Source organism: Stegostoma tigrinum, chromosome 24 (genome assembly GCF_030684315.1).
Source record: "Stegostoma tigrinum isolate sSteTig4 chromosome 24, sSteTig4.hap1, whole genome shotgun sequence".
NCBI lineage: Eukaryota > Metazoa > Chordata > Chondrichthyes > Orectolobiformes > Stegostomatidae > Stegostoma > Stegostoma tigrinum.
In genome coordinates this window covers 37,659,432-37,679,194 of record NC_081377.1, presented here as the reverse complement: position 1 = coordinate 37,679,194, position 19,763 = coordinate 37,659,432, and the positions used below count along the sequence as shown (strand labels likewise).

At 41.8% G+C, this 19,763-nt stretch overlaps 1 protein-coding gene across 1 annotated transcript in view; it reads left to right on the top strand.

The window, feature by feature from the left end:
* LOC125464900 (receptor-type tyrosine-protein phosphatase U-like) overlaps positions 1-19,763 on the top strand; it is a 321,742-nt gene that overhangs the window by 289,391 nt on the left and 12,588 nt on the right. The window contains exons 25-28 of the mRNA XM_059654370.1: positions 1,518-1,667; positions 6,323-6,496; positions 8,378-8,518; positions 9,887-10,012. Of these exons, the coding sequence (XP_059510353.1) occupies positions 1,518-1,667; positions 6,323-6,496; positions 8,378-8,518; positions 9,887-10,012 (591 nt within the window). The remainder of the gene's footprint in view (positions 1-1,517; positions 1,668-6,322; positions 6,497-8,377; positions 8,519-9,886; positions 10,013-19,763) is intronic.

Sequence of the window (19,763 nt, the reverse complement as noted above, 5' to 3'; positions counted from 1 at the left end):
TTTTAACTCCCCCTCCCACTCCCTTGGTGACATGTCTATCCTAGGCCTCCTCCAGTGCCCTTCTTGCTACCTCCTTGGAGCAATATTTGGCCACCTTGGATTGTCCTGCTTTTTATACAGGACATACCTAAGAAATTTGCCATGTAGGCAGGTAGATGCCATTGATGTAAATGTCCTGGAACAGCTTAGGTAGGGGAGCTGCACATTCCGGAGCACAGATCTTCAGTGTTGTTTCTGGAATGCTGTCAAGGCGTATAGCCTTTGCAGTATCCAATGCCTCCAACCGTTTCTTGGCTATCACAAGGAATGAATCAAATTCATTAAAGACTGGCATCTGAGATGCTGGCAATCACTGGAGAAGGCCAAGATTGATCATCCAATTGACACATCTGGCTGAAAATTGTGATGAGTGCTTCCAGCTGAGGATTTTGCACTGATATTTTGGGGTCTTTCATCATTGAGGATGGGGATATTTTTGGAGACTCATCCCCTCCCCCTACCGCACCCCAAAACCAGCCCAGCTCATCCCTGCCTTCCTAACCTGTTCGTCCTCACACATATCCCCTCCTACCACCTCAAGACGCACCTCCATTTCCTATCTACTAACCTCATCCAGCACCCTTGACCTGTCCGTCCTCCCTGGACTGACCTATCTCCTCCCTACCTCCCCACCTACACTCACCTTTACTGGATCCATCCCCGCCTCTATGATCTATCTGTCTCCTCACCACCTATCTTCTCCTCTATCCATCGTCGATCCCCCTCCCCCATTTCTTATGAAGGGTCTAGGCCTGAAATGTCAGCTTTCCTGCTCCTAAGATGCTACTTGGCCTGCTGTGTTCATCCAGCTCTACACCTTGTTATCTCGGATTCTCCTGCATCTGCAGTTCCTACTATCTCTGATACAAAGTTCTCAGACCCATCTCTGAGCACAGCCCTAGGTGGGCAGAGACAGCATGAAGAAGGATTGTTAAAAATGAAAATTGTCATGCATTATTTCAAACTCTTTGTTCTTCATTTTTAAAGGAAATTAAGTTATTTGTAGAAAGAAATTTCGAAGTATGAAGAAAATAAATTAATACCAAGAAATAACAATTAGATCAGTTTCCAGTTATTCAGTTAAATAAAATAATTTCAGCACCCTCATTGACAATAGCAGTAAAATTACAGGAAAATATGTCCGAGTGTTGAAAATCTAAATTCCATTGGAACATAAATTATTCTTTTGTCCCCTTTGGGTTTTAAGTACTTAAAGCGAAAGAATGCTGAATATATACATCAGTAATAAGTTACACCCCATGTACGAGGGCACTCTCAGTCTAATCACTTTATTTTCAATTCGAAGTCCCTTATTCATGATCATAGTTTATGGCATCTGAGCTGTGACATCTTAAATGTTCCAGATCCAAAAAAAACACAACAGCATACTTTAAAAAATAGGAAAGGAATAATAATTTTAGATGAACTGTAAACTAAATCTATTGGATAATAACAATGAACTTCTTGTTTATTTGAAGGAACAGTATGTTTTCATCCACAATGCGATCTTGGAAGCCCATCTGTGTGGTGACACCTCCATATCAGTTGAGAAATTCAAATCTACTTATGAAGAAATGATCAGAGTCAACCCTCAGAGTAACTCCTCAAAGCTCAATGAAGAATTTCAGGTGAGTAGCCCTACATTCTAATCGAAATAATTCACATGGGAGGGAACTGGTTGAAATAACTCCACTAAGGCCAGTATCCCTTCACCAAATCATCTTTTTATTTAAATTAGATTCCCCACAGTGTGGAAACAGGCCCTTTGGTCCAACAAGTCCATCCCACCCAGACCCATCCCCCATAACCCACATGCCCCTGAATACTACGGGCAATTTAGCATGGCTGATCCACCTGGCCTGCACATCTTTGGACTGTGGGAGGAAACCCACGCAGACACAGGGAGAATGTGCAAACTCCACACAGATAGTCGTCTGCGGCTCGAATTGAACCCGGGTCCCTGGTGCTGTGAGGCTGCAGTGCTAACCACTGAGCCTCCCTGGGATTCTAAGTGAACAGAACCTCTGACGCTCCTCTTTATAACTGTCAGCCAGGGCTCCCTGACTAGACCAGATTAACAGCCCCAATCTTGGAATCCATATTCTGAGGTTCACTTAACTGATATTGCTCTATTCAGTACAGATTCCACAGTCCTTGCAATGTTCTCCTTACCAACATTGGAGGCTTATGACAAAATTAAAAGAGCTACATCATACTTGATATAGTCAGAATCACAGCCAACAGACCATGTACGAGACAACACCATTGACCATCCTGTTCTATCAGCAGGACATACAAGTGGCAATATTACTGTATACAACTGGCAAGGAGTCCATGGAATCCTTAATATTGACTCTGATTCCCATGAAGTTTCATAGCATAAAACGTAGACAAGGAAACCTCCTGCCCACCTCAGCTGATGAATCAATACTCCCCTATGTGAACACCACTTGGAGAAAGCATTCAGAGTACCAAAAACTTAGAAAGTCCTTTGGTTGGGAAAAGTAGCGTTGTAAACCCCTACTAAATGAGCTGGCTGAGTATGAAAAAACAAATCTGCTAGACTGTGTCTGCAAGTGATGAGGGAACCAACAAGAACAAAATATCTACTTGACCCTATCCACACCAGTCTGCCTATAACAAATGCATCCACTCTTAGTACAATGATCTCCACTCAGTCTTTGTAGAGACAATGTCCCACCTTCAAATTGAGGACACACTCCACCATGTTGCCTGGCACCACCACCCTGCTAAATGGGACATACTTCAAATAGATCTAACAACTCAAAACTGGGCATCCATGAGGAAGTGTGGACCACAGTCTATAACCTCAAGGCTTGGCATATCCTCTACTCTATCATTGCCATTAAGTTAGGAGAACAACTTTGGTTCCATGAAGGGAGCAGCACCAGGCAGATATAAAAATAAGTAATGAACTTGGTGGAGCTACAAAACCAGGACCACTTGTTTGCCAAGCAAAAGAAGCAACAAGCAATGGACAGGGCGAAGTGATCCCACAACCAATGGGTAACATCTAAGCTGTGCAGTCCTGCAACATCCAGTTATGAATGATGGTGGATAATTAACTAACATAGAATCAAAGAATCATACAGTGAAGAAGAGGCCTTTTGGACCATCAAATTTGCACTGACGTGTGACAAACACCGACTTTGAACTTAATCCCATCTACTTGCACACAGCCCATTGCCTTGAAGTTATGATATGCCAAATGCTCATCCAGCTACTTTTAAAAGAATGCGAGGAAACCCGCCTCTACCACACTTGCAGCAAGACCATCACCACTCTCTGGGCAAGAAATATTTTCCTCACATACCTCAAGTCTCCTGTCCTTCACTTGGAACCCATGTCCCTTCATGACTGACCCTTCAGCTTGGAGGAACAGCTGCTCCTTATCCACTCTGTCCATGTTCCTCATAATCTTATACACTTCAATCTGATCACCCTTTGGTTTTCTCTTCAACAAAAACAACTCAAGCCTACCCAATATTTCCTCTCTACTTAAATTTCCATCCCAGGAAGCATCCTGGTGAATCTCCTCTGCACCCACACCAGTGCAACCATGTCCTTCCTGCAATGTGGCAACCAGAACTGCACACAGTACTCTAGCTGTGGTCTTACCAATGTTCAATACAATTCCAACATGACTTCCCTGTTTTTGTAATCTATGCCTCAAATGATTAAGGCAATTGCTCCATATGCCTTTCTCACCACCCTACTAACATGCCCTTCTGCCTTCATAATCTGTGGACAAATGTGTCAAGATCCCATTGTTTCACAAAACCAACTTACAAATCCAGCTGCGTCCTGAACAAGTAGCCCCATCTTCAACAATGAGAGAGCCATACATCAGTGCAAAAGGCAGGATGAAACTATTTGCAACAGTATTTAGCCAGAAGTGCAGAGTGGATAATCCATCTCAGCCTGCTGCTGTGGTCCAAGCATCATAGATGTCAGTCATCAACCAATTCAAATCACTTCACATGACAGCAAAAAAAAGGTACATTCCTGCAATAGTACTGAAGATGTGCGCTCCAGAACTAGTCTCGTTCCTAGCCAAGCTGTTCTATCGGAGCTACAACGGCGGCATCTACCTGACATTATGGAAAATTGTCTAGGAATACCCTGTGCATGAATAGCAGAATAAATCCATCAAGCAATGGCCTGGTGGTATTATCTCTGAACAATTAACCCAATGACCTAGGTAATGTTCGGGGGCCCAGATCCCAGGTTCAAATCCTGCTAAGACAGATGGTGGAATTTGAATTCAATTAAAAAAAGTCTGGAATTATGAGTCTAATGTTGACCATGAAATGTTTGTCAATTGTCAGAAAAATTCATCTGGTTCACTAATGTTAACTAATAACAACACTTTAGGGAAGGAAATCTACCATCCTTACCTGGTCTGACCTACATGTGACTGCAAACCCCCAGCAATTTATTTGACTCTTAAACTGCCCTCTGGGTAATTAGTATTGAGCAATAAATGCTGGCCCAGCCAGCGATGGTCTCATCCTGTGTATGAATGTAAAAAAGCAAAATATCGTCCAATCATTCAAATATAGATCATCAGCAATATAATGGAAGAAGTCATTGACAGTGCAATTAAGTGGCACTTGCAAAGGAAAACTCTACTCATTGATGCTCAGTATGGATTCACCAGGCCATCTCAACTCCTGCCTTTATTACAGCCTTGGTCTAATTATGGACAAAAGAGCTAACCTCAAGTACTGAGGTGAAAGTGACTGCCTGACATCAAAGCAATATTTGGCTTGGGCTCTAAGTGGCAAGTAACATTCACACCACACGAGTATCAGAGAATAATCATCTCCAACAAGACAGAATGTAGCCACCATCACTCCTTTACATTCATTGGCATTACATTCACTTTGCTGTATCCTCCTATTAATAGCCTGCGGATTAACATTGACCGGAAAGTGAATTAGACCACTACAAGTCTAGGTCAGAGGCTGGGAATTCTGTGGTGAGTAACTGCGTCCTCATGCCTCGAGGTTTTTTTACCATTAATAAGGCACAAATCAAGAGTGTGGTGGAATATTCTCTACTCGACTGGATGAGTTCAATTCCAACAACATTTGGAAGCTGTACAAATCTGAACAAAGCAGCCCACATGACTGACACCACATCGACTGCCTTCAAAAATAAATCCCTTCACCATAGATACAAAGTTTTGTGTACAGAATGCATTGCAATAACTCACCAAGGCTCTTTAAATATCACTTTCTAAACCTACAACCTTTTCCACCTGGAAAAACAAGAGCAGAAGGTACATGAGCACGTCATCAACTGCAACCTTCCTTCTAAGCAACATACCATCCTGACTCAGAACTGTATTGCCACTTCCTTACTGTCACAAGGTCAAAATCCAGAAAATCCTTAACATCCAGAACCCCGAAGATTGCAGCAGATCAAGAAATTAGCTCATCACTGTCTTCTCAAGGACAATTAAAGATGGACAATAAATGCAATCTAGCTAGTGACACCCACATTCTGTGAACAAATAGAAGAAAAACATGTCATTTATTTAATTCAATGTCAATAAAGGTGGAGCTGGAAAAGCACAGCAGGTCAAACAGCTTCTGAGGAGCAGGAGGGTCAACATTTTGGTTGGACATCCTTTGTCAGTACTGGGCAGGGGCAGGAGAGCCTAGAAATAAGTAGACGGAGATGGTGGGGCTGGGTGGAGGGGAGATGAGATGGAGAAAGGTGGATGCACATAGGTGGCTATTGTGATTGGTCAACGGGAAGGGTGGAGTGGATAGGTGAGTAGGAAGATGGATAACTTGAAAGCAGAGAGATTTTGAAGCTGGTAAAGTCAATATTCAGGCCATTGAGCTGTAAGGTCCCATGGCGAAATCTGAGTGTTGTCCCTCCAGTTTACATTTGGCCTCATGCTGACAGTGGAGGAGGCCAAGGATGGACATGTCCACAGGGCAGTGGGAGGAGGAGTTTAAGTGGATTTTTCCAAACCATTTATTAAATTGCTTTTAAGTGGAAGCTTGGTGCTCAGTTGGCTGCCATGCCCACTCCATTGCAACAGAGATTATACAGCAAAACTGCTTCATTAATTGCAGGACTTTCAAATGACCTGATGTGGTAAAAGATGCCATATAAATTTATTTCTTTCAGATTCTACTGAGCTCAACGAAAGTATTTGAAGTATGTGCCTGGGCATTTCTTTTCAATAATATGCCTATAATTCAAAGTCAACTCATTGAAGTTTGTATCCTTATAACAATTTCAGGTTCTTAATTCAGTGACTTCTCAACTAGATAATGAAGATTCCAGCATCTCTCCCTTACCTCAGAATCAAGCAAACAACTGTAATATGGACACCGTCCCACCTGATGAATGCCTTCCACTGCTCATTACTGTGGATGATGAAAGTAACAAGTACACCAATGCTACCTTGTTGGATGTACGTCTTTTTATAATTGTGTACTTTTAACAGAGTTGTTCAAAATTATGAAGAGGACTTAAAGGATTTAGAATCAATCTGAAGACCTTGGAGACGATGTATGGGTCATTTAGACATAGAGTCATAGAGGTGTCAGCATGGAAACAGGCCCTTTGCAGCCCAGTTTTCACAATTAAATTAGTCCCATTTGCCTGTGTTTGATCCATATCCCTCCATACCTATCCCATCCAAGTATCTTCCAAATTTTTCTTAAATTTATTGCTTCCACCACTACCTCTGGCAGCCTATTCCAGACACTGACCACTTGTGTGAGATAAAATCTCCCCTCTGGACCCTTTTGAATCTCTCCCCTCTCACTTTAAACCTATGCCCTCTAATTCTAGACTGTGCTACCATGGGAAAAAGCTATTCGCTATCTATGTTATGTATGGCTCTCATGATTTTATAGACTTTTATAAACTCACTTCTCAGTCTCCTATACTCCAGGAAAGAAAGTCCCAGCCCACCTGATCCAACCCCTCCTAATAACTCTAACCATCTCATCTAGGTAACATTCTAGTAAATCTTTTCAGCATTCTTTCTAGTTTAATAATATTCTTTCTATAGTAGGGTGACCAGAACTGCATGCAATGTCCAAAATGTGTCATCACCAAAGTTTGTACTATCCCAACTTAATGCTGTGACCAATGAAAGCAAATATGCCAAAAGCGTTCTTCTCCACCCTGTCTACCTCTGATTCCACTTTTAAGGAGCAATGCACCTGTTCCCCAAGGTCTCTTTGTTCAACAACACTTTCCAGGGCACTACCATTGATTGTGTAAGTCCTGTCCTGGTTTTCCCCACTAAAATTCATTTATCTAAATTAACTCCATTTGCCATTCCTTAGCCCACTGGCCCAGTTGATCAACATCTCACTGCATTCTCAGTAAACCTCCTTCACTGTCGTGAATACCACCCTAGTCTTGGCATCATCTGTAAACTTACAAACCATGCCTCCTCATTTTCATCCAAATCATTTATATAAATGATGAATAATGGTGGACCTGCACCAATCCCTGTGGCACACTGCTGAACAGAGGTCCCTGGTCTGAAAAGCACCCTCTACCATCAAGCCAATTTCATATCCACTTGGCTAGCTCTCCCTGGACCCCATGAGATTTAACCTTACTCAATAGCCTACCGTGTGGTACCTTGTCAAAGGTTATCCTAAAATCCATGTAGATAATATCTACTGCACTGCCCTCATCTACTTTCTTGGTCACCCCTTCAAAGAACTAAAATTTAGTAGAGTAAAAGATGAAGACCCTCAGTTATATTGGAAAGCAGACAGTTATAAGAAACTAAAAATATAGGTGAACAAAATTAATGGGGGCTTTTGAGAGAGTAAGAGAAAAGAAATTGTTGCCAGTAACAATAGAATTGGTGACCTGTGGAAACAGTTTGTGATACATTTAAGAATCAGATGGGAAATGAGAAAAAACCTTGAGATTTTTATGATCTGGAATGCATTCTCTGAAAGTCAGATGTAAACAAATACAATAATACCTTTCAAAAGGAAACTGAAAATATACCTGAAAAGGAAATGTTTTCAGATTATAAACAAAGAATCGGGAAGTGACACTAATTAGATATTTCTTTCAAAGAGCCAGCACAAACCTGATAGGTAAAATAGTGGCATCCTGTGCTAAACAAATCTTTTGTGTAATGGTCAGATACACTTTATTTGGAAAACAATTACATTCTAACAAATTTGGTGCATTGTGTGATAAGAAAGTTTACAAAAGAATAGAATAAATTTATACCGTAAATTAGAATGGAAAAAACTCTGGATTGGATAAAAGGCTTATGTATGAACTGCTTTTATATCTCATTTCTGTTTAGAGCTACTGCCAAGCAAAAGCTTTTGTGGTGATCCCACATCCTTTTCAAAATGACGCAGCAGACTTTTGGAGACTTGTGTACAACTGCAATTGTTCTTTAATAATCATGCTGAACCAACTTGACGAATTAAACTCTGCTCGGGTAAGTTAGTGATTAAAGCAGAAAAGCTGCAAATCCAGATTAAGCAAAAGAAAGGAAAGCCAGGTTAACGTTTTGAGCAAGACCTGTAATATTCTGGTGAAAGGTATTCCAAACACCATGTTTCTCTTGCAAATATTAACCAACCCTCTGTGTATTGTCATCGTTTTTCAGTTCAGACTATTACTTTTACGTGGAAGTGTGTAAGCATCATCTGTAACTCCTAAGAAGCAGTTTTCTCAGCTGAGTAGCCTCCTCCTATATGGTAAATTACTTTGTGACTTTAGGGTGGGATTGTAGCCACTGTGCTTAATATGGTGTTGCAGAGTCTGTAAGCAGTGCAGCATCCAAGAATCAAAAAAGCTGGAAAAGCTCAATGGGTCAGAAAACATCTGTGAACAAAAACATTGCTAACATTGCAGGTTGATAACGAGGCATTCACTCAGTTTAACTCCACAGATACCACTTGACCTGTTGAATTTATCTAGTTCATTTTGTTTTTAATCCAGATTTCCAGTGCCTATAGTATTTCACTTTTGCATTATTGCAGTGTGCGTCTTGTAGATGAGTCATTTGAGTGCCAGCTTGTGTTATAGTAAATTTGAAGATTCTTTGTCACCTTTGATGCACTGTCCCAGTGCATCTTCTGTGAGTGCATTGTTATCGACTTGGCATTGCCACTAATCTGGCATCAGAGCTCTGACGAAGGGTTTCAGCCTGAAACATTGACTTTTCCGCTCCTCTGATGCTGTGTGAACTGCTGTGCTTTTCCAGCTTCACACCTATAGACTCTGCCTCGCAGCATCTGCAGTCCTTAATGTCTCCATGTCACAGAAATATGATTAGAGATAACTACCTCTCATTTACACAAATGAAAAGTACCATCTTATCCAAATGATTGTTGCATCAAGTCTGTAGTATGCATTACTTTAATGGGAGCAATAACCAATTTGCTTTCGATGGGCTGATCTCTCATTGCATTTAACAAACAAAGGAATTAAAACTCTATGCAATAATATCACACAGCTGTTTTCTCCTACAGCTCAGGTTATTTACTTTATGCTATAAAATAAGCCACAGTTTTGAACCAAAGTAAGTGCAATCAGACATACATTATGATAATAAGATACACTCTCAAATTTTGAATCTGATTTAAATCCTACAGAAAATGTTAGACTTGCATCATGGTGCTTATACATTGCTACCTTAAGATGTAACAAATCCTATATTTCCTGAATTTTCTTGCATTGTACTATCTAAAATAATATGTCATTCTGACTTGGAAAATAAGTACCTCCTGTATTATGAGTCCATATGTATTTTGGTGATATATTAATCTTGGCTTTTATTTTCTTGCTTGTCACTATGCAGCCAAGCTTACAGTATTGGCCAATGAATGGAGTTTGGCAATATGGCCCCATACAAGTGAAATTCGTCTCTTGCACAATGAATGAGGAAATCTGTGACACCTTGTTCGAGGTCAGAAGTGTATCAAAGGTAAGGTTCTTTGACATTTCTTACTTCAGAATTATTAAGTGAGATGATAATTAAGAGCAGAGAATGCTAGAAAGACTCAACAGGTCAGGGAGCATCCATGGAAGAGAGACTGAAAAAAACGTGAGTTCGTGTGTTGCACCCATTAGTGTTCTGTAAGAAAGAGATGGCCAAACTGAAATGCTAACATTGACTGTATCGGCGGTGCCTCTTGCTCCCAAGAGGAGCTGGAACAGGTCATCCACTTCACCAACATCTTCCACCCCAACCTCAAGTTCACCTGGGCCATCTCCAACACATCCCTCACCTTCATGGACCTCTCAGTCTCCATCTCAGGTAACCAGCTAGAAACTGATGTCCATTTCAAGCCCACCGACTCCCACAGCTACCTAGAATACACCTCCTCCCACCCACCCTCCTGCAAAAATTCCATCCCCTATTCCCAATTCCTTCGCCTCCACTGCATCTGATCCCAGGATGAGGCATTCCACTCCCACACATCCCAAATGTCCACGTTCTTCAAGGACCGTAACTTCCTCCCCACAGTGCTCAAGAACGCCCTTGACCGTGTCTCCCGCATTTCCCGCAACACATCCCTCACACCCCACCCCCGCAATACCCGCCCGAAGAGGATCCCCCTCGTCCTCACATACCACCTCACCAACCTCCAGATACAATGCATCATCCTCTGACACTTCCGCCAACTACAATCCGACCCCAACACCCAAGACATTTTTCCATCCCCACCCCTGTCTGCCTTCCGGAGAGACCACTCTCTCCATGACTCCCTTGTTCGCTCCACACTGCCCTCTAACCCCACCACACCCGGCACCTTCCCCTGCAACCGCAGGAAATGCTACACTTGCTCCCACACCTCCTCCCTCACCCCATCCCAGGCCCCAAAATGACTTTCCATATTAAGCAGATGTTCACTTGCACATCTGCCAATGTAGTATACTGTATCCACTGTACCCGGTGTGGCTTCCTCTACATTGGAGAAACCAAGCGGAGTCTTGGAGACCGCTTTGCAGAACACCTCCGCTCGGTTCACAATAAACAACTGCACCTCCCAGTCGCGAACCATTTTAACTCTCCCTCCCATTCCTTACACAACATGTCCATCATGGGCCTCCTGCACTGCCACAATGATGCCACCCAAAGGTTGCAGGAACAGCAACTCATATTCCGCTTGGGAACCCTGCAGCCCACTGGTATCAATGTGGATTTCACAAGCTTCAAAATCTCCCCTTTCCCCACTGCACCCCAAAACCCCCGTCCCCACCTCCCTAGCCTGTTCTTCCTCTCACCTATCCCCTCCTCCCACCTCAAGCCACACCTCCATTTCCTACCTGCTAACCTCCTCCCACCTCCTTGACCTGTCCGTCCTCCCTGGACTGACCTATCCCATCCCTACCTCCCCACCTATACTCCCCTCTCCACCTATCTTCTTTTCTCTCCATCATCGGTCTGCCTCCCCCCTCTCCCTATTTATTTCAGAACCCACCCCCCATCCCCCTCTCTGATAAAGGGTCTAGGCCCAAAACGTCAGCTTTTGTGCTCCTGAGATGCTGCTTGGCCTGCTGTGTCCATTCAGCTTCACACTTTGTTATCTTGGATTCTCCAGCATCTGCAGTTCCCATTATCTCTGAAATGCTAACTCTGTTTCTTTATCTACAGGCAATGCCTGAGCTGTTGAGTGTTTTCTACACGTTCGGGTTTTAGTTCAGACTTTTAGCATTTGTGTTAGTTTGTTTTTATTTAAGAGAAATGGCATAAACTCTGTGGCACAAAGACCCGATTGATCATTATAATCAAGACACTTTTTGGGTGAATTGTAATGTCGCTAGAGTAAAAATCAAGGTTGTAGTTGGAATGCCCTGTATTTATTCTACAATGCCTTGAAAGTACTTTGGTATTTAACACCATTGCTAAGTTAGAGTTATTGTGATGTGTCTGCACTTTTTGGGCTCAACCTCGATGCTCATTATATACTGTAATCCAAGGTTCAGTGCAGTCTGCTTCTCTGTTGTCTCGAGGCCCTAGGCAGGCTTGCTACTGATGGGCTGAATTTTACTGTGCTGCAAGAGGAAAATAGGCAGTTGAGGATCACCTGTTCTGCTGTCATTCCGTTTTATTCTTCAACAGATACCTGTGTGAAAATGAACTGCACCCACAATGTGTCTTTCTACCTTTCCACAACACACACGGCTACAGAATGCTGACTGAGCTAGGAAGCTGTTCTGGGGGATATAGTCCCAGATCCCAGGCAACGAGTGAAAGGCTAAGACTTATTTTTATTAGTTATTTGTATGTGAGTATTACAGGCAAGGCGAACATTTTCTCTTTTCTATAATTTTTATTGAGGACATGGTGATGAGCTACTTTTTTGAACGGCTGAGAAATTTGGTGCAGGTTAATCCACGGTGCTGTTAGGAGGCAGTTCTAAGATATTCATCCAGCAATAGTGAAGGAAAGGTGACATTCTTCCGAATCCAAATCATGTGTAGCTTAGAGTGGAACACACAGATGGTGGTGTTTGATGCATTCTGCTGCATTGTCCTTCTGGTCATGGAGATTGCATGCTTTGAAGATACTGTCAAATTACTGCAGTGCACCTTGTTGATGGTAAGCTGTTAAAATAGAAGGCATTACTGTTGTTCTCATCCTTATAAACATTTGTGCAAGTTAATGCCCTCAATTTGTCAATTACCTATCCTAGTGACGTGATTAAATACAGGACTGGCTGTGTGGGGCATCAGAATGACAGATACACATTACACAGTTGTTCAGAATGGTTAATGAGTAAGTGAAATAAGAGGTGTAAGGCAGGGGAAGAGAGTTCAGTAGAACTTGTATAACCAATATGTCACAGAAGACAGTTGGGACAATCAGTATTTTTTGATTGAACTATTTTTCTAAACAACTTGTTCGGAGATGTTATGTTATGTCAGACCTCTGGAGCAGGCGGGACTTGAGCCCAGGGATCCTGGTTCAGAGGTAGAAACTATCACTGCGCCACAAAAGGGTTTAAGATAATCAGTATAAATGGAATCTGGAGACTGGAAAATAGCTGATGTCAATTAATTATGGAAACTTTTTATGATATGGCCTGAGCTAATTCAGAGCATAAAAATATAGCTGAAAGGGTTCTGTGGCACACTGGTTGTATCCTTCGAATTCAGCCAGGAGACCCAGGGTCAAGTCCCACCTGCTGTGGGGGCGTATAATAACCTCTCTGAATGAGTTAATGAAAGTGTTCTTGTGGTGCAGTGATGGTGTCCTTATTACCAGAACAAGAGGCCTGGTTTCAACTTCCTGATACGTACCATGAAATGTCTGGACTGGTTGATTTAAAAATATCCATATAAACAGGTACACCTAAATGCAATTTTGACTTGAGAGCTGGGAATCATGTGAGTGGAATCTTAACACCTTTCCAAACATCTTATTTTGTTTGTAATACACACATAATATTTAGTGGAAAAGTATCATTTAAATTCTAAAATGTATCCATGCTTAAACAGGGATAAACAGATCTCCATTAGATTGCAGCTAAACTTAGTAAGTTAAGGAAACTAGCTGAAACTGGCTTTTATTCAAATTGAGCCAAGTTAACTCAAGGCATATAATTAGAGGCACAATCAGTGCAATTCAACATGAGTGTGGCATTGAACAGAATGCTAGGAGTTGGGTTCGTAAGACAATTGAATGGAGAAGGAAAGGAGGTGCTCCTTTGGTTATAGTAGTCTATTTGTCTGCTGATAAATCATCAATGTCAATTAAAGCTGCCATTCCCACCACCTCTGGTGGGATACCACCGCCAGACACATATTGCCCTGCCTTTCCTTGTCAGTATTTCGCATGGACTGTTCCCTTCAGGACGCCCTGCTCCACTCCTTATCCATAATCAGCATTCCCCCACACACCCATGGCTACTTTACATGCATTTGCAGAAGTTGCAACACTTGCCTGTTTACCTCCTCCCTTCTCACAATCCAAGACTCCACACACATTTTCCAGGTGAAGCTGTGATTTACTGTACTTCGCTCTAGTCTACTGCATTCACAGCTCACTATGTGGCCTGCTATACAATGGGAAAACAAAACACAGACTACATGGCTGCTTTACAGAATACCTATGTTTTGTCTGTAAAAATAGAACATAAAACATATGGAACATAAAACAACACAGCTCAGAACAGGCCCTTCGGCCTTCGATGTTGCGCCGACCTGTGAACTAATCTAAGCCCCTCCCCATACACTATCCCATCATCATCCATATGCTTATCCAAGGACTGTTTAAATGGCCCTAATGTGGCTGAGTTAACTACATTGGCAGGCAGGGCATTCCACACCCTTACCACTCTGAGTAAAGAACCTGCCTCTGTCTTAAATCAATCACCCCTCAATTTGTAGCTATGCCCCCTTGTACAAGCTGAAGCCATCATCCTTGGAAAAAGACTCTCACTGCCCATCCTATCTAATCCTCTGATCATCTTGTATATCTCAATTAAATCCCCTCTTAGCCTCCTACTCCCCAATGAGAACAGACCCAAGTCCCTCAGCCTTTCTTCATAGGGCCTGCACTCCAGACCAGGCAACATCCTGGCAAATCTCCTCTGCACCTTTTACAATGTTTCCACATCCTTCCTGTATTGCGGCGCCCAGAACTGCACACAATATTCCAAGTGAGGCCGCACTAGCATTTTGTACAGTTGCAGCATGACATCACAGCTCCGGAACTCAATCCCTCCACCAATAAAACCTAACACACCGTAAGCCGCCTTAACAGCACTATCAACCTGGGTGGCAACTTTCAGGGATCTATGTACATGGACACCAAGATCCCTCTGCACATCCACGCTCCCAAGAATCTTTCCATTGACCCGGTATTCCTCCCAAAGTGAATCACCTCACATTTATCTGTATTAAACTCCATTTGCCACCTTTTGGCCCAATTCTGCAGTTTATCCAAGTCTCCCTGCAACCTGCAACACTCTTCCACACTGTCCACCACTCCACCGACTTTAGTGTCATCTGTAAACTTACTAACCCATCCACCTATGCCTGCGTCCAAGTCATTTATAAAAATGACAAACAGCAGTGGTCCCAAAACAGATCCTTCAGGCACACCACTAGTAACCGGACTCCAGGCTGAATATTTTCCATCAACCGCCACTCGTTGCCTTCTTACAGAAAGCCAGTTTCTAATCCAAACTGCTAAATCTCCCTCGATCACGTGCCTCTGTATTTTCTCCAACAGCCTACCATGTGGAACCATATCAAAGGCTTTACTGAAGTCCATGTACACGTCAACTGCCCTTCCCTCATCCACATGCTTGGTCACCTTCTCAAAAAACTCAGAGGTTTGTGAGACACGACCTGCCCTTGATGAATCCATGCTGACTATCTCCAATCAAATTGTTGCTTGCTAGATGATTATAAATCCTATCTTTTATAATCCTTTCCAAAATTTTTCCTATAACAGACGTAAGGCTCACAGGTCTATAATTACCTGGGTCATTCCTACTGCCCTTCTTGAACAGGGACACAACATTTGCAATCCTCCAGTCCTCTGGTACTAAACCTTTAGACAATGAGAACTCAAAGATCAAGGCCAAAGGCTCCGCCACTCCTCCCTAGCTTCCCAGACAATCCTCGGGAAAAATCCCATCTGGCCCAGGGAATTTATCTCCCTTCACACCTTCCAGAATTGATAAAACCTCCTCCTTACTAACCTTAATCCTTTCAATTCTAGTAGCCCATAACTTGGTCATCTCCTCTACAATATTCTCCTGTTCTGAGTGATGACCGGGTTTCTGACTGCCTGCCGTTTCAATACACTACTGTCTTCCCAGATCAACATTTCTGTCTTGAGTCTGCAGCAGTGCACCGGTGAAGCTCGGTGCAAGCTGGCAGAACAATCTCTCATATTTTGTTTGGGGACTGTACAGCCTTCAGGACTCAATACTGAGTTTAATAATTTTGGACCCTGAGCACCTCCTTCCATGTCTTTTATACCACCCCCACACCACAGGCTTTGTTATGACATGGGCTGTTTTCCCAAAGCAAACCTGCTTCCATTTACTTATGGTCCCCATTATCACTGTTTCTCCTTCCATGGCTTACAATCAACTAGCCCTTTGTCTGTGTAACTTTCTTTCTCTCTCTCTTGTCTGTCTCTATCTATCTTCTCACTCCTTTCACCCTCCCTTCCCCCACTATCAGCATCTGTACCACCTTTTCCGAGCTACTACCAGGTCTGAAACGCTAACTGTTATCTCAAACTAGGCAACATAGTTACAGAATAAGTGAGCGCTCATTTAAAACTGAGATGTGAAAGAATTTCTTCTGTCAGAGAGCAGTAAATGTCTGCAATTGTTTAGCCCAGAGAGTTGTGGAGGTTTTATCATTGAACATATTTAAGAAGTAGCTAGGTAGATTTTTGAAATATTGGAGAACTGAGGACTGTGAGGAGCTGATTCAAGAAAAGGGTTGAGGCCTGGGATAGATCAGCAGGAATGGCAGGACAGGCTTGGGGGATCAAAAGACCTCTCTTCTCCTCTTTCTTCTTACAAAGAATCTACAATGAGATATGGCTAAATGATTGGCCAAAGATCTGTCAAATAAAGTATAATGAGGGAAAATGTGAAATTGTTTATTTTGCAAAAAAGAAATTATCTAAATAATGAGTGCAGTTTGTCTTTTGAGGAAAAGTTAGACACAGGAGTCTTATATCATTGGATGTTAGAAGAGTAGGAGGTGATTTGATTGAAAGAAATGAAGTACCTGGGGGCCTTGACAGGTTGGATGTGGAAAGAACATTTCTCTTGTGGGGAAATCCAGAACCAGGAAAGTCTGTTTTAAAAATAAGGGATTGTCCATTTATAACCCAGAATAGAAGAATTTTTATTTCATTAGGGCTGTGACAATGCTATTGCTTTAAGAGGCATTTTTTTGTCCTAGTTTTCCTTTATGAACAGAGGTTGAAACATGGGGTTGATGAGCAATTTGTTCCAAGCACATAAGGTAAATAATCTGTGGGCATTGGGAATTTTTTTAAAAGTTGGAACAATACAAACAAATTGAATGGCTGCAATAATAAGCTCTGTCTGGAGTTTTTAATCCTTAATTTTTTCTAAAACCTTTAAAGGTTTATGATCAATATATGCAAATTGTTTTAGACAGATTACTGGCAATATAAATGTTGAAATGTTGCAATGACAACACCAAGTTCAAGGTCTCCATATCAATCATGGAATGTTTCTGTTGATAATTATTCAATTTTCTGCAAAAATATCCAACAGCTCTTTCTATCTTCTCATCATCTTCTTGTAAGTGTATGAACCGACACCCACATCACTCACATCGATAGCCACCTCCAAGGCTTTGTGTGTTAAGGTGTGGTTAACACTGGGGCAGCGGTTAACACAGCTTTCTGGCTGTCGAATGCCTTTTTGCATTTCTCTGTCCAGTGAGATTTTCTGCACTTCTTCAGCAAGTCAGTCAGTGGGGTAACCACACTGCTAAAATTTGGTACAAACTTCCAATAAAAATACTCAGTCCCAAAAATCATAGTACTTCCCTCTTCATTGATAGTATGGGAAGATCTCCACTAACCTTTGTTTTCACATCCTTTGGGGCCATTGGTCCATGTCCAGGCATGTGACTTGGGCTTTTGCAAATTCACTTTTAGATTAGATTAGATTCCCTACAATGTGGAAACAAGCCCTTCAGCCCAAGAAGTCCACACCACCCCTTGAAGCATCCCACCCAGACCCATTCCCCTATAACCCACACACCCCTGAACACTATGGGCAATTTAGCATGGCCGATCCACCTAACCTGCACATCTTTGGACTGTGGGAGGAAACCGGAGCACCTGGAGGAAACCCACGCAGACATGGGGAGAATGTGCAAACTCTGCATAGACAGTCACCCAAGGCTGGAATCGAACCCGGGTCCCTGGTGCTGTGAGGCTGCAGTACTAACCACTGAGCCACCGTGCCAGGTTTGTCATCAAGCCCGCCTCCCAAAATCAAATGAACAATTCCAATTGATGCTCCAAATGTTCTTTTCATGTTTGACTAAAAATCACCAGATCATCGATGTACACCATACAATTGGGTAATTCCAAAATGACGTTAATGGCCAGTCTTTCAAATGTGGCTGGTGCACTTTGCATGCCAAACAGCATGACTAAACTGATACAATCCATTCAGTGTCTGAAAAGCCAAATTTTCCTTCACTCCTTTGGATAAAGGTACCTGCCTGGATCCTCTGAATAAGTACAACTTTAAAATAAAAGTTGTTTGTCTCACCTTCTCAATGCAGTGTTTCAAATGTGAATTAGGATATGAATCAGATTTTGTGACTGCACTAACTGCGATAGTCAACACATAATTGTTGGGCACGAACTGCTTTTGGCACCATTACTATGGGTGACTTCCATTCAGTGCAACTCACTTCAATTATATTGTCTTTGAGCACGTTCAATCTCTTTTTGAATTGATGCCAACTTTAGAGGGTTAAGTCTATAATGAATAAAAACTTAAAGAACTGCAGATTCTGTAAATTAGAAACAGAAATAGAGACTACTGGTAAAGCTCAGCAGGCCTGGCAGCATCTGTGGCAAGAAATCAGAATTAATGTTTCAGGTCGAGTGAAGCTTCCTCAGAACTTAATTCTGTAAGGATGTTACTGAATTGAAACAGCATTTCCTTTATCTATATGCAGCATAATTAGATTAGTACTTCCTAGCTTATTCCCACAAATCTGTCTGTATGAGTGTAATAACTCTTTTAGGCCATTTCGATTTTCCTCTGGAAGGTAACTTAGTAATTTAACTCAATTTTTCCTCATTGTCCAATTTAATTTGAGCAATGTCCAATTCAGCATCCTCTGAACTTGGTTCGTCATTCATTCTGTGTTGTAATCAGTAACACATTCTCCTTTTGTTTTCCTTCCTTATCAAAATACCTTTTGAAAATATTCACATGACACACTCCAAGAGATTTCTTTCTATCTGGCGTTCTTATTAAATAATTCACCTCACTCAATCTCTTTTTGAATTGATAAGGCCCACTAAACCTTGTCTTTCAAGGTTCACCTACCACTGGAAGTAACACTAACACTTTATCTTTTCAAGCAAAATTGTGAATTTTTGATTTCTTGTCTGCTTCCTGTTTCTAGTCAACTCACCCGCTCTGTTTATTCTTTCCCTAATATTTGACAAAGTACAAATGTGCAGTTCCTGAACTCTGATGTACCAATTTCTTCTTAATTGATTTCCATGGTCCTTTCACCTCACACCCAAAAACTAATTCAAATGGACTGAATTTAGTTGATTCATTTGGTGTATCTCTAATTGTGAAAAGTACAAATGGCATTCCTTTGTCCCATTTCTCTGGATAGTTTTGACTAGAATTTTAATATTTGATGTGACCATTCTTACACTTTCAGCAATTGTGGATGGTACACAATGGGTATGCATTATTTTATTCCTAAGCAATCCATAACTACTTTGAATAATTTTGATGTAAAATTTGACCCTTGATCCAATTGTATCTCTACGGGATAGTCTGTACGTCCCAATAGATTTGAGTGACTCTTCTACAATCCTTTTAGCCATGATACTGCAAAATGAAATGGACTTTCGAAATCTAATAAATGCATCCAGTATGGTCAACAATTGCTGATTTCCAAATTTTGTTTCAGGTAGGGGACCTACACAATTAATTAAGACCCTTGTAAAA